This window comes from Plasmodium relictum (assembly GCF_900005765.1).
Source record: "Plasmodium relictum strain SGS1 genome assembly, chromosome: 10".
Taxonomy (NCBI): Eukaryota; Apicomplexa; class Aconoidasida; order Haemosporida; family Plasmodiidae; genus Plasmodium; species Plasmodium relictum.
Window position 1 is genome coordinate 888,785 of NC_041688.1, and position 15,317 is coordinate 904,101.

A 15,317-nucleotide genomic window follows, 5' to 3' on the forward strand; every position below is an offset into this window, starting at 1 on the left:
TCTTAAAATAAAAAATTATTAGACTTTTCATATTTTATATTTCTTCTGATTTTACACTTTTCAAATTCGTTGTATTAATTTTACTTATTTATTTTTTATTATTATTAAAAGAAATTATCATAATTCCAAATATATATATATATATATATATATATGGTTTCATAATATAATCAAGAATTAGAGGAACTTCTATTGTATTTTTTATTTTTCTTTTTATATTTTTCTTTTTTTTTTTTTTTAATTTTTTTGTCTCTGATATCTAATTTTTTATACTTTTTGCTATTATAATTATCTTTATTTTTTTTTTCATTATCACTGTTGTATATATCTTTACTTTTTTTAGGAACTATCTTCTCTTTATCTTTTTTATATTTTTTTTTTCCATATTTATGTTTATCATGTTTATTATTAATATCTTTGTGTTTTTTTTTCATATTTTTATTATGTTTCCATTTTTTATGTCTATGATTTTTTTTTTTGCTTTTCGTTTTATTTTTTTTTCTATAATATGAATCATCACTTTTACTATAACTTTCACTTTTATTATCACTTTCACTTTTACTATCACTTTCACTTTTACTATAACTCTCACTTTTACTATCACTCTCACTTTTGCTATCACTCTCACTTTTACTATCGCTTTTACTTTCACTATCACTTTCGCTATCACTTTTACTTTCATTTTCACTACTTATAAGTCCTAAATATTTTCTTTCTTTTAGGTCGTCTTCAGCGTTTTCTTTTATATCATTCTGAAAGTTCTGCTTTTCTAAATTTATAAAGTTTCTACACTGATAAGGCAAATGCCCTACATGATTACAAAGACTACAAGCCCCTGGTATAGTAGAAGATGCATTACCTGTTAATCTTGCCAAATTAAATAAGCTTTGTGCTTTTTCATTTATTTCTTCAGTTTTCTTATTTTTCTTATTATTTATTTCTTCAATAGATGCATAAGGATCATATCCAACTGAATTTTTCCAAATTTCTGAGGTTTTTAAGGAAGCTGACACAGGTAATCTATTGTCAGCTGGCATTCTAACTCTTCCTGTCTTGCTAGGCATTTTTATTTTTTTTTATAAAATATAAAAAGAAATTATAAATATAAGTATATTTTTATATACATTATATATATGTATATATAAAGCTACATAAGGAATATTATTAATAAAAAAAGAAAAGAAAGATTCCAAAAAATTAAAATTATTTAAAAAAAGAAAAAATTAAAATATTACACTTTTATAAAAATTTTTTTTTATAAATTTGTAATATAAAAATTCACCTCAATTTAAAATTCTGTTAATAAAAAACTTTTTAATTAATTTTTTTTATTTAAATCTTCGACTATTTAAAGAAGTTTTTATTTTTTCTTAAATATATATGAGGAAAATAATTTTTATATTTATATTTTTTCTGAAACCATTTGAAACTTTTTATTTTTATATATATAATTTAAGAGTTTGGTCATTTTTCATTTGCAACATAATGCATAAATTCATAATTTGAGGCATTTTTTTTATGTATTTATTAGGTAAGTATGCATCTTTATTAATAAGAAATTATAAGTTTTAAACATAATCATATTATGGAAAACAATTTAGATGCCTTCATAAAAGGCATATTTTAAAATTAAAATCATTGTAATTTTCATTAAAGAGAAAAATAAGAAATAATTTATGAATACATTAAAAATATAACATGTTTATTAGGATAAGTGTAAAATTAAATGATTTGTTTTTTATTTTATTTAAAAATAATATTTGTTCAGATAACAGTAGAAAAAAGATAAATTCCACAAATATAGTTTTCATGATCTTTATTAAAGACAAATATTTTTATTTTAATATAAAAAAAAAAAAAAAATTGATAAATAGAAGTTAAATACTTTATTGTTTTCACCTAAAATTCTTTATTTTTATTTTTATTATTTTATTTTATTTTCATTTTATTTTATTTTTGATGTTTATTCTATAATTATTTTTTTTTTTTTTTTTTATATGTTTCTTTACTTTTTTGTTTTACGGTTTCACTTACAATTTTTGTTCTATTTGATATTGTTTTTTTTTCTTGTTTTATTTGATATTTTATAAATTTTTTTTATATTTCAATAATTCTTTGTAAATTTATTTTTTAGTTTTTGTCTTTTATATCTCCTTTTTTACGATTTATTCGTTTTATTTTATCTTTATTATTTTTTTTATTAATCTTTTGCTACATATTAAGTGTTTTGTGAGTATTTGTCTTTAGTTTTTTTGTTTTAAGACATTTCAATTTTACTTTAGTTAGTTTTTATTCGTAGTAAAATAGTTAAGTATTGAATACAAATATATTTTTATTTCAATATATAACTGAATGTAATATAAATAAATCAAACTGAACTAATATCAGTTTATATTACTGACAAATATGAAAGAGGAAAATGTAGATGCCAACGAAGTGCATAAATACATTTTTAATTTTGACCCCAAAATTAGTTCAGGATTAGATCATTATGCATGTATTGGTTATTATAAGGGGAAGTTTAGTGTTTACTGCTGGGGAAGTAATGCCAGTAACCAGTTGGGTTTAGGTATAAACATAAGATATGCTAAGAATCCTTCTGTTATTAAATTTTTTGAAAATTTTATAGTTTGCTCAGTATGCTGTACAAACTATTCTACATTTGTTTTAGTAAAACAAAATATAACAGATAATGGTTGTTCTATTTATTCATTTGGAAAAGGAAACCATGGATTACTAGGATATAAAAAAAAGAGAAACCTTATAAATGATATGAAATTTATGAAGAAAGAAAATAAAAAAGAACAAGAAAAACTATTGGACAAAATAAATAATAAAATAAATAGGAAAGTTCTTAATGTATTTAATATAAATAAAAGCTTATCTTCGTTGAAAAGTATGGACAGCTTATTAGATTTTAATATAGATAATATTTCAAGTGTAAAAAGTACTGGAGCCAATAATGAAATAGATACAAATAAAAGAGATAATAAAGAAAAGGAAGGTGAAATAAATAAAATGGAAAACAAAAATTTTAAATATAACGAAACCAACTTAGATAATGATATACCAAATTATAATGAAAATATATTAAAACAACATATGAATGGTATAGATGGAGAAGTAAGTGACATGGATAAGGATTTTAGAATAATGAATAAAGATAATGAGAATGAAAATAAACATACATATACTGAATATGAAGAAAAAGAGGATTGGTTTACTCCTTTACCCATCAAAATTAGGTTTCCTGAAAATATAAAAATAAAGTTTATTTCATGTGGAGATATGCATACTTTAGCTATTTCAACAAATGGTATTTTATATGGATGGGGTTTTAATAATTGTGGATGCGTTGGTAATGGTAGTAATCAAAATGTTTATGAACCGACACCTATATATGTGGAAGAATTAAAAAAAAAAAATGACACGGGTTATTGTGATGATTTTAGTAAATATAAGTTTAATGCAAATGAAACAAAAGAAAAATTTATGAAAAAAATTTTTATTCATTGCTCTGCCGGAAGTAAGCATAGCTTGGCATGTACCCTGAATGGGGAAATTTATAGCTGGGGGTATGGAGGAAATGGAAGACTAGGATTAGGGAATATTAAAAGTTACAATAAACCTCAATTAATTACTAAGTTAAAAAATAAAATAATTATTCATGTATGTTCAGGGAATTCTCATTCAGGTTGTATAGACACTGATCATAATGTTTACACATGGGGAAATGGAAAATTTTATAAATTGGGGCATACTGGTGATAGTGATATATTAAATCCTAAAAAAGTGGAATTTTTTAATCATAATAAGAAAATATTTATGTTAAGTTTTGGTTGTTTTAATTCTTTTGCTTTAAGTATAAAAGGGGATGTTTTTATGTGGGGTACTTTTAATATAACAAAAGACTCTTCTTACTACGTTTGTAAATTACCAAAACAGGTAAATACAAATTTTAAATGCATATATATTCATACTTCTACATACATAGCTTTTGGAGTAACTTTAGTAGGAGACTTAATTACATTTGGAAATAACTATGATCATGATAATACATATATAAAAGAAAAAGAATGGGATACTGATTCTGATGTAAATTTAATGGATTATCTAATAAGAGACCCAGAAAATAAGAATGATAACAATGATAAATCATATAATATAAATTTGAAAAAAGATAAAATTCCAATTAAATATATTAAAGAATTAAGAGGAAAAGTATGTATACAAGATTTTTTGAATGATTTTTATAAATTGGATAAATTAACTTATTATCAAAATAAAATAAGGAATGGAAACTTCTTTCCTAATTGTGATTATATGATAATGAATAATAAACTTCTCTTTGAAAAAAATGATCTGGTAATAAATTCAAGAGTAAAATATATTGATGGGAGTGATTATTTTAGTGTGTTTTTATTAGAAAATGGAAAAATTTATGTATCAGGATATAATAAAGATGGAGAATTAGGAAATGGAAAATATAATTTAAATAAAAAATTTTCGATACCTATATTTATAGATGTATCAGTTAAGAAGATTATTAAAATAGCATGTGGAAATAATTATGTATTAGCCTTAAGTGAAGTAGGAGATGTATATGGTTGGGGAAAAAATGATAAGAGCCAGTTAGGTATAGGAATAATAAAAGATTGTTATGAACCAATTCATGTAAAATCTTTAAGTAATGTTATTAATATATATGCAGGATATGATCATAGTGCATGCATTGTTAATAATAATTTTTCTCATGATCAAGAAATGGAACTGGAACACGGAGAATTATATGTATGGGGAAATGCAGAAAGTGGAAAAGTTGGTCTAGGTTTTGATTATACTCAAGGTTCTATTTTATTACCCAGAAAAGTTAATTTACTTAATCAAGTATATAAATGTTCTTTAGGAACAAGTCATAGTTTATTTTTAACTGATAATAATGATTTGTATGCATGTGGAAATGCAAGCAATGGCAGATTAGGATTAAAGAACGATTCCAACCATATTGTTAGCTATCCTAAAAAAATAACACTGGATGAACATATATTTATTAAAGATATATTAGCTGGTAGTACATTTAGCATAATTTTATCTATTGATGGCTTTATATATATATGGGGAGAATTTTTAAAAAATATAATATCGTATGATAAGCCAACTTTATATCCTCAAATTAGTAACATAAAAAAGATTATAGGTAAATTTCGTCATGTATTATTTCTTACCTATGATAACAAATTATTTGGTTTAGGAGATAATTATTATTTTCAAATTCTTCATGATTCAAGGAAAGTTAAATATATAGACACTCCAAAGTTAATTCCTTATTTTATGAAAGACAATATTAATAAGGTTTTTTCTTTTAAAAATGCCTCATTTGTTCAACTAGAAAATAATGAAATTCATGCATGGGGATATGCACAAAATTGTCATTTAGGTATAGGACTAACTCAATTAACATACATAAAAAACCCAAAAAAAATTGTAAAAAGTTGGTTGACTTATGAAGAAAAAGAGTTAGAAGATGATCAATACAGTGATGATAGTAATGATAAACGTATGTGTCATAATTATTATAAGAATGTAAATGAAATAAATTTAATAAAAAGGAAATTTAATAGAAAAGAAAGATTTACGAACGAATTTATATATACTCCTTATTATGAAGAAGAAGTTGAAAAATTTATTTATGAAATACAAGTTACGCCAAATGTTATTAATTGGGAATATATTCAGATGTTATTGAAAAAAGAAGAATATAGTAATAGTTTAGAATATATTAAATCTTTTGAAGAGGATCTAACAGATTTATATAGTAAACACATCGAGTTTATTTTAAACTTAAATTCTTATGAAATGAAATATAATGATTTATATTTAAATTATCAAAATTTTATACTATCTAATATTTCAAATATGAATGAATCTTTACCTTCTATAATGCATACAAAAGCAACTCACATTTTCGATTCCAATATGAGCAAACTTCAAGAATTTGTATATATTCTTCAGCAACAGCCAATGTATTTAATAATTTTGTGCTTAATTCATAATCATAAAAATATTAAGAATCTTAAAAGATTATCACGGAAAAATGAAGGATCTGTTGGAAAATTAAGTATTCAAAATATAATAAATAATTCATCTACTGAATATAATAACAATAAAGAAAATGGTAGAAAATATATATCGAATAAATCAAATGTAATTAATCATTCTTATGAATATCATAGAAGTGGAGAATTTAAAAATAGTGATTTAGATAAAGTAAAAGAGAAACATTCCTTTTATAAAAAAAGCACTTTAATTGTATGTTCCTTTATTTTTGATTTATACTATGATTTGAAAAATGAAAGAGTCCGTAATATCTTTACCATTTTTTTAATTAAACTTGGTATAGAAGAAATGAAAAATTGTTTACATATTGATTCTTTATTTAAGGTAGAAACATCCATTTTTTTTTTATTAATAAAAATGCTATTCATGAAAAATGATTTTTTAATTAATTTTTCTTATTGTTTATCAAATTTAAATAATGTGAATTCATTTGTTGTTTTATTAAATGAAATGTCAAGAAAAGGACATAAGAAGGAATTGCATATATATAATCACAATACATTTAATCATTCATCTAACGTTGATCAAAAACATATATTTGATAATTATGATCAGGGATTTTTAATTAATACTTATAATAATATGAACACTCCAATGAATCATTTAATTAATAATAATGGATATAGCAATATGAATAATTTAACAAATAACTTAATAAATAATAATGTTGATAATAATATGAATGAATTGAATGAAACCAAAAATAATGAAAAAGACTTTTTTTTTAGCGATTCTAATAACGAAAAGGATAAAGAATTTGTACAATTTATAAAAGGAAAAGAAGAAGATAACAAATTTGATGTTAATATTAATCCATATATAAAACCTGTAGAAACATTTAAAAATATACAAATTCAACAAAACATATTACCTAATATGCAAAATGAAATGAATATAAGGAATACAAATATAAGTGATAAAGATGTATTTTTAGAGTTAGACTTTATCAGGGTATTTAAAGAATTATGCAAAATTTTTAAAAATATAAAGTTTCCCGACATGTTTAAAATTATAATGAAGTATTTATTTAAACATTTTGTTATTTATGAAAAAAACATAAGTAAAGAAGATTCAAATCAAAATAAAATATATTTTTTTAATAATAAAGATGTTATATATGTTCCTTTTTTTAATTTATTACTTATGGCTGTTTTAAATCCATTATTAAAAAATATTGATAGAATAAGAGAAAAATTTTATTATCCTCCTCTTCCATCACATATAATTAGTATTTGTAATCGAATTTGTGATTTTTTAGAGGTTTTATATTTAAATAAATATGAATCATTAAATAGTTATAAATTAAAGAAAAATTTCGTATCAGTAAAATATATTTACGGGCACACTTTTAATTCTTTTATAAGTATTATAAGTAATTTGTGTAATATTGACGAAGATATTTATGTAAATACTTACATAAATTTATTTCGTTATCATCTGAATAATACTTCATTTTATGTTCAATTAAGAATATTTCAACTATGCCATATTTTTAATTTATTTTTCCGTTATCAAAATTATTTGCTATTGTCATTTAACGATCCTATAATAGAAATTGTAAATTTTTTTTATGCATACAAGCATAGAGACACCTTTTTGACAGAAAATGTTACAGATTCCTTACTTAAAAATACAAATGTAAATATAATAAATATGAAAAATGGCACAAAAGAAAACAATAAGGATAGTAATTTAAATATAGATAAAAAAAAAAAAAAAAAAAAAAGTTTTTTATCTAAATATATTCGTAAGGATGAAAAAATTGATGACGACAAAAATAATAAAGAGGTTAAAGTGAAATGTGATATTTCTGATAAGGAGGAAAATAATAAAATGATTAAATATTTGGAAAATAGAAAAGGAAAAAATATAAAAAAGTTAATTTTTAACGAAGAAGAAATTCAATTTTTTATAACATGTAAACTAATATATAATATAAAGTTAGATATCCGATTTTTGTTAAAAGAAAAAAATATGAATATATGTGAATTCACAAGGATACCGATGCCTCAATACATATGTTATCGTAAAAAACCTTACATAAAAAATAATGAATACTTATTTTCAGTTATTCACAAATATTATTATGAAAAAGATAAAGCATATATTATTTCAGAGTGCTTAAAAAATTGCCCCTTTTTAGAACATTGTATTGATACTAATAACTTAATACTAAAATTAAAATCGTTGATAACTCATTACTTGTCTTTAAAAGATCAAAAAGAGATAAACCTTGTTCATTTAATTAGGAAAACACTTGATATATTAATATCGGATGAAATGGTATTTGTTGATTTTAGTGAAAATTTTCCTCCAAATTTATATATACACAAATTTAAAGATGAGAAATTACATAAGTCTAAATTGGAACAAACGTATTTATATATGTTACAAAATAATTATGATAGAAATTCATTTTTTCAAATGAAATGGAGAAATATAGTTATGCAAATAGCTTTAAACATTTTAAGAAAGAAAAAACATATGAACTATTTAAAAAAATTGCATATTGAACAAGAAAAAATAGAAGATCTAATATTAAATTATCAATTTAAAATGAAAAATGATATTGAAACTTTAAAAAATGCAATATTTTTTGTTTCTAAATTATTGATTGAAAAGCCAATATTGATTCATAGTTCTTATTACGAAAAAGATTTATTTTTTAATAAATTAAAGAGACAAAAAGATTTAAAAAAAGAATACAAGTTTCCATATGATTCATCAACAGTTCATATATATGAAATGAAAAAACTAATTAAAAGTTCAGTTTTAAGTAATGTACATGAATTGCTGAATCCAGTAATTGACCATCTGACAATAGAAATTTTCTTTGATTTAAATAATGTTATTAAATTAAGTCTAGTAGTAACTAAAAATAAAAGTAGAAATGTAATTAATGAACATACATTTACGAGTCATGATATTTATAATATGTATAATTCTTCCCCATTCATTTTATATTCTTTTTTTAAATACAATAAAACTTATTTGTGCTCTATCAATGGATTTAATTTTATGCATTTATTACATAATTTAGTTATTGATCTTTATTAATTAGCCAAATAATTTTTCATTTAAAAAAAAAAATATATATATATACACATTAATTTATTAATTTTAAATATATATCTATATCTATATCTAAAAGGATATATTAACATACATATTTATGTATAATGTTCTTATTAATTTTTTTTTTTTTTGTTTTATCTGTCTTTTATTTTCTTAATTTCAATTAAAATTTTAATTAATATTTAAAAAAAAAAATTTTTTCATATTTTATTTTTTATAATTTTTTTTTTTTTTTTGTATTTTTTCATAAAATTTTTTAACTAATCTTTAATTTGCGTACTTAAAAATTTATCTTTTTAAATTTTTATTTCTTAATTTTTTTTTTTTTATATTTGTTTTGATATTTTTATTTTAGAATATCATGCCTTTATTTTATTATTTATCATCTTTATATTTTAAAAATGAGACTTTTAAGAATTTGAAGATTAATATTTAGTTATCGTCATTATTATAATTTTCATAATTTATATCTTCATAAAGTACATTATTTAAATCTATTTCTAAATTTTTTATCTCAGTTAAACTACTAATGTTAACTTCATTTTCTTCTTCATTATATGTATTTTCAATTAATAATTTTCTATTTTCATCATCATTGTCTTCTTTATCATCTCCATTCATATTGATGATATCATTTAAATAATTTTCTTCTCCATCCGTCTTATTATCAACATCACTATTTTCATCTTTTTCTTCATTTTCTATTTTTTCTTCATTTTCTATTTTTGCTTCGTTTTCTATTTTTGCTTCGTTTTCTATTTTTTCTTCATTTTCTATTTTTTCTTCGTTTTCCATTTTTTCTTCATTTTCCATTTTTTCTTCATTTTCCATTTTTTTATTATTTTCTATTTTTTCATCTTTCTCTTCATTTTCTTTTAAGTTTTCATTGGTTTCAATTTTTTCTTTTGCCTCGTTATTTGATATTTCAATTTTTGCTATTTTATCCTCCTTTTTTATATTTTTTTCTTTTTGAATATTTTTAATTATGTTTTTCTTTTCTGGTTTCTTTAAATTTTGTGGAAGAATATATTTTATTTTTTTTTTTTTTTTTGAACATATTTTAAATTCATCTTTTAATTCTTCATTATTATAAATTCTGTCACAAAAGTATATACACCTAATTCTTATGCTAGCATTTATCTGCATATCAGTAGTTTCAACATATTTTGTTCTAAATGCTTTTTCTGTATAATCTTTTAAATTTATTTGTATAATATTCCATCCATCATTTAAGACCATTGGCATAGTACACCATTTATTTGATAATCTTGTAACAGTCTAATTTAAGAAATACATAATTTATTTTTAATATATATATAATATATTTTAATATTTATTTTTCTACTATTATTTTTCATACCTGAAAGTTAGAAATTCTAAAAGTTCTTCTACAATTTCTATCATCTAATATACTTATTCTAAAAGAAAAATATCTGTTCATCTGAAAATAAGAAATTTATTTAATTTATAGTAAATGCATATATATATTAGGGTAATATAATAATATCATAAAAAATGTTACATTTTTGACAATAAGAACGATAATAGGTAAACTTATTGCTAATGAAGTAAAATTGGGTGGTGCTGTATATATATATGAATCAGAAGTATTTTCTGATAAAATTTCAATTGCACTTAATTTTATTGTATCATCTAAAACTTTCCTAACACAACCCTTTTTTGTTTTTGTTTTCCATATTTCTAATGGCTTAGAACTATTTATAAAAAGTAAGAAACCATTAATTATTTTTTGTAATCATATTACTATATATTTATACTTCTACCAAACTAGTATGTGATTATTACAATAATTCTACTATCTTGTTATAGCTGTTTTGTTATTACAATGTATTAATATTTTTATACTATATAACTGTCTATTTTTTTTTTTTTCTTATCTTTTATTATTATCATTTATTTTTATTTTTTATTTTTATTTTTTTTTTACCCTGAACTTAGCAAAAGAGATAATATTTTTGGCTGATATTTATTTCTATACATTTTGAAAATGATTGTACGTATCTCTATATTTATATGTATTTTATATAATTTTATAAGTTTTCATTACTACATCTTAAATTTTTTTTTTTTTTTCAAATTTTTATAACATATTTATTGATATGTGTTCCTTATATATTTTTTTGATTAAAAGAAAAAAAGAAATTAAAACATAGTGTCTAATGAAAAAAAAAAAAAAAAAATCTAAATATCTAATGGATAGAAAATATAAATGTCTAATAAAAAAGAGATAACTAAAAATTTATTTTTTTTTTATTCCTTCTTTTATTTAAAGTGATAAAATAGAAATAGATGCATTAAAATCGATTTTTTTTTTTTTTTAAATATATTTTGCACTTTAAAAAAATATATTTTTACACACAAGGTATATCTTTTATGAGTATTTTTTTTTTTACATAAGAATTTTGAAAAACATTAAAAACTGTTTTAATGTTCATATACATGTAATCTAAATATTAAAAAATAAAACATTTAATATTTTAATAACATTAATAGTTTTGTTTTAAAAAACTTTTTTTTTTTAAAGACATTTAAAAAAAAAATATATATATATATACTTTTAGTTATTATGTATACTTTTTAATTAAGTTTATAATGAAAATAGTATAAAAAATATCTTATAAAAATTAAATATATATATATAATAACTTATTTTTATGTTAAAAATGATTTATATATACATATATATAAAAAGAAATAATTTTTCAAAATATTGATATACTTGCTTAAGTATTCTAATATATTGTAATATGAAGATTTTTATAAAAAATATCATTATTTTCCATTTACATAATATATATTGTTATGGAAAAAATAAAAAAAAAAGTAAAATATCAAATTTTAATAGTAAATATTTAAAAATTAAATATACATGAGTTTGTTAAAAAACATAATATATTCATTTGTGAAGATAAGAGTAAAATTCTGTTATTCCATATATTAAAAGAAATATGTATGTTTTATTCAAATTAAAATTATATAATTTCATAATTTTTTAGAATATTTGAACTGTGACTTTCATAATGTTTAATTAAATTTTTGTTTTTTTTATATTCTTTTTATTTTATATATTTAAAATTAATTTTTAATTTCATTAATTTTTTTTTTTTTAAAAAATAGAATATAGAAATGTGCCAAATATGGCAACAGCTGACCCAGTAGCACCTAATAAGGTTATTTGAGTTTTAAAAACAATAATAGATGAAACAATTATAACCACTCTTTTGATTGAATTTGCAACAGCATGAGTAATTTGGTTAATTCTTTCTAAACACATAAAGGCAACTTCATTATTTAAGTAATACCACATTCCACTTAAAAATATTTTTAAAACAATATCACGAAAAGAATAGTTGGATTGAGTACTTTGATAATTTGTTAAGAAATTATATGCCGATTTTCCTTCAAATATTAAAACTAATGGCAAGGAAATTATGGCAGAAAAAATAGTTATTAAAGAATAAATATTTGATGCATTTAAATTTTCTCCTATTGATGATTTATGAATCATCATTTTCTTAGCATAAATAGATCTCATAGAAGATCCAAAATTTGAAATGGTTGCACACCAAAATGATATCCATGTAAAATGTAATTCTTTAACAGAAGCACAAACAACCCCACCAACAATGACTAATAATGATATATATTTATTAAACTTCATATACTGTTTTAAAAGTAAAATTGATAATATAGCTGTGAATACAGGTTCGCATGCTTTTACTACATGAGTAAATGAAACACTTGTTTGTGACATGGACATAACCGCTCCAAAATGAACTAAAATGTGGCAGACACTTTGAATTAAAATATTTTTTATAAATAAATCATATGAAAATATTTTAGGAACTTTCTTATATCCACTTATCCAATAAATAAATATAAATATCCATCCTACATATAATTGCATACAACTAATTAGCCAAGGTAATTTGATCATATTTAAAGCTTTCTTGTTATCAACATTATATAATACATTTAAAGCATACCAAGTTATTAATAAAAATACTAATTTGACTTTATCATAAAGAGTAGAATATATATCTTTACTCTTATATTTCTTATCTTTTAATTTATCAGAATATGCTTCATTTATTGTTATAGGAAAAGTTCCATACTCATTCTTTTCATTTTCTTTCATCATTAATAGCCAAAAAAAAAAAAAAAATTATAATAAAATAATATGATTAATTAATAATATAAATCATAAAAAAAAATTATTAATTGTTATTAATTTTAATGTATAAAATTTAGATTTAAAATATAAGTTTACATCTATTAAATATTATATAATAAATTAAGTGATATAAAAAAATAAGACGATAAAATATAAGAAAATTTCATTAAATTACATGAATATACATTTATCATGTAATAAATATTTAAGAATAAAATAGATATATATGCCACAGAAGAAAAATAATTTAATAAGTGATATATTAATAAAGAGATGTATTCAAGAAAAAAAGTTAAAACATGAATTATATTACTTAAATAATATATACATTAAAAAATGTATAAATTAAATAATATACTAATTAAATGATATATAAATTAAATTATACATAAATTATATATGGTATTTAAAAAAAAAAAAAAAATCTATTAAAAAGTTATAAACAATTTATATTCATATATAAATGGGAAAATAATTAATAAAAAATAATTATATATAATTTTAACTTTATATCTTTTTATTATAAAATAGAAGAGTTTTTTTTTTTTTTTTTATTGTATAAAAATTATTTAATTACAATTTTTTAGTAATATTTATGCAAGTTTTTAATAATATTATTAAGTTATGAATAATACGTTTCAATATATTTTTTTTTTTGTATCTACCTTTTTAACATAAGAAAAAAAAAAAAAAATGAATTGTTAAAGTTAAAATTAAATTAAAAAATGAAAAATAAAAGTTAAATAATAATAAATGTATATATATATTATATCGTATTCACTTTTGATATATTCATTTAAAATAGAGAATTATTAAATGGTAATCAATTTTTATGAGAATATGAATCAAAAAATTTTCATTTATTATTTGGTAAATAAATCATTTTACTTTTAAGGTTGATTGCTATTTTATTTTAATTTTTTTCTTTTAGAAAATACTATGAATTTCTAATATTTTTCTTTTTATCACATAGAAATATATTTTCCAGATTTATTTCTTTAAATATTATAGTTACCATAATTTTTTTTTCTTTTTACTACCATATTTTATTTAATTTTAAAATATTCTGTAATGTTTCTTCTACACATTCTTTATATCATTTTACTATTTATTTTTTTTTCGCTTTTTTTTTTTTCTATTCCTAGATAAGTTTTAAGTATATTTAATACATAACTTTTAAATAGATAATAAAATAATTCAGTATCTTTTTTTTCCTTTTTCTTTTTATCTGTAAGAATTTTATAATTTGTAAAATTTAAGTATAATAAGTTCATAATGAAAATAGAACAAAAATAATGTAGAAAAATAAATTATTAAAAAATATTGAGTTACTATTACCTAATTAAAATAGTGTGAAGATAAAAATTCATTTACAACAATTTTTTTTTCTTAAAAAAAATAACCAATATTAGTTTTAGTATATACAAAGATTATAAGGAATATATAATTTACATAGAATGAATTAAAATAATAGTTAACAGCATTATTTAAATGAAATAATATATATTTTTTTAAATAGAAAATTTTTTAATATTTTCATTATCATAGCTACATATTTTTGTTTTTTTTAGAAAATTATAGAAAAATTCAATTTTTTTTAATATTTTAATAATATCGTAATAATTTTATCTAAAAATAATTTTTTTAGCTTATTAAATGTTTATAAAATTTAAAATTATCCTTTTTTTTTTTATCATTTAAATTTTTATTTATCTTTTTTATTTGTTGTATGAAATAATATATAGAAAATCTTATAACACTAGAAAAAAAGGATATATAATAAGAACAAATTGATATTCGTTTGAATATTACTTATTTTCTTTAATTTTAATTTATTAATTAATAAAGAACTGAAAAAAAAAAAAAAAATTAAAATAAAATAAGAAAAAAACGTTTTAAGTATAATACTGTAATTAACAAAAATGCATGT

At 19.5% G+C, this 15,317-nt stretch overlaps 4 protein-coding genes across 4 annotated transcripts; 1 reads left to right on the forward strand and 3 right to left on the reverse strand.

The window, feature by feature from the left end:
- Nucleotides 1-170: 170 nt before the first annotated feature.
- On the reverse strand, nucleotides 171-1,064 carry PRELSG_1023900 (conserved Plasmodium protein, unknown function; the record flags this gene model as incomplete). The annotated part of the gene is made up of 1 exon (XM_028677170.1): nucleotides 171-1,064. The coding sequence occupies one exon, from the start codon at nucleotides 1,062-1,064 to the stop codon at nucleotides 171-173; it is 894 nt and encodes a 297-aa protein (XP_028533586.1).
- A 1,342-nt stretch (nucleotides 1,065-2,406) lies between these two features.
- RCC1 (guanidine nucleotide exchange factor, putative) lies at nucleotides 2,407-9,174 on the forward strand (the record flags this gene model as incomplete). Its single annotated transcript, XM_028677171.1, has 1 exon — nucleotides 2,407-9,174. The coding sequence occupies one exon, from the start codon at nucleotides 2,407-2,409 to the stop codon at nucleotides 9,172-9,174; it is 6,768 nt and encodes a 2,255-aa protein (XP_028533587.1).
- Nucleotides 9,175-9,624: 450 nt separating this feature from the next.
- PRELSG_1024100 (transcription factor IIb, putative) lies at nucleotides 9,625-11,193 on the reverse strand (the record flags this gene model as incomplete). Its single annotated transcript, XM_028677172.1, has 4 exons — nucleotides 9,625-10,470; nucleotides 10,553-10,633; nucleotides 10,715-10,907; nucleotides 11,141-11,193. 4 exons carry the CDS (start codon nucleotides 11,191-11,193, stop codon nucleotides 9,625-9,627), a joined length of 1,173 nt encoding a protein of 390 aa, XP_028533588.1.
- A 1,126-nt stretch (nucleotides 11,194-12,319) lies between these two features.
- On the reverse strand, nucleotides 12,320-13,354 carry TPT (triose phosphate transporter, putative; the record flags this gene model as incomplete). The annotated part of the gene is made up of 1 exon (XM_028677173.1): nucleotides 12,320-13,354. The coding sequence occupies one exon, from the start codon at nucleotides 13,352-13,354 to the stop codon at nucleotides 12,320-12,322; it is 1,035 nt and encodes a 344-aa protein (XP_028533589.1).
- Nucleotides 13,355-15,317: the final 1,963 nt, after the last annotated feature.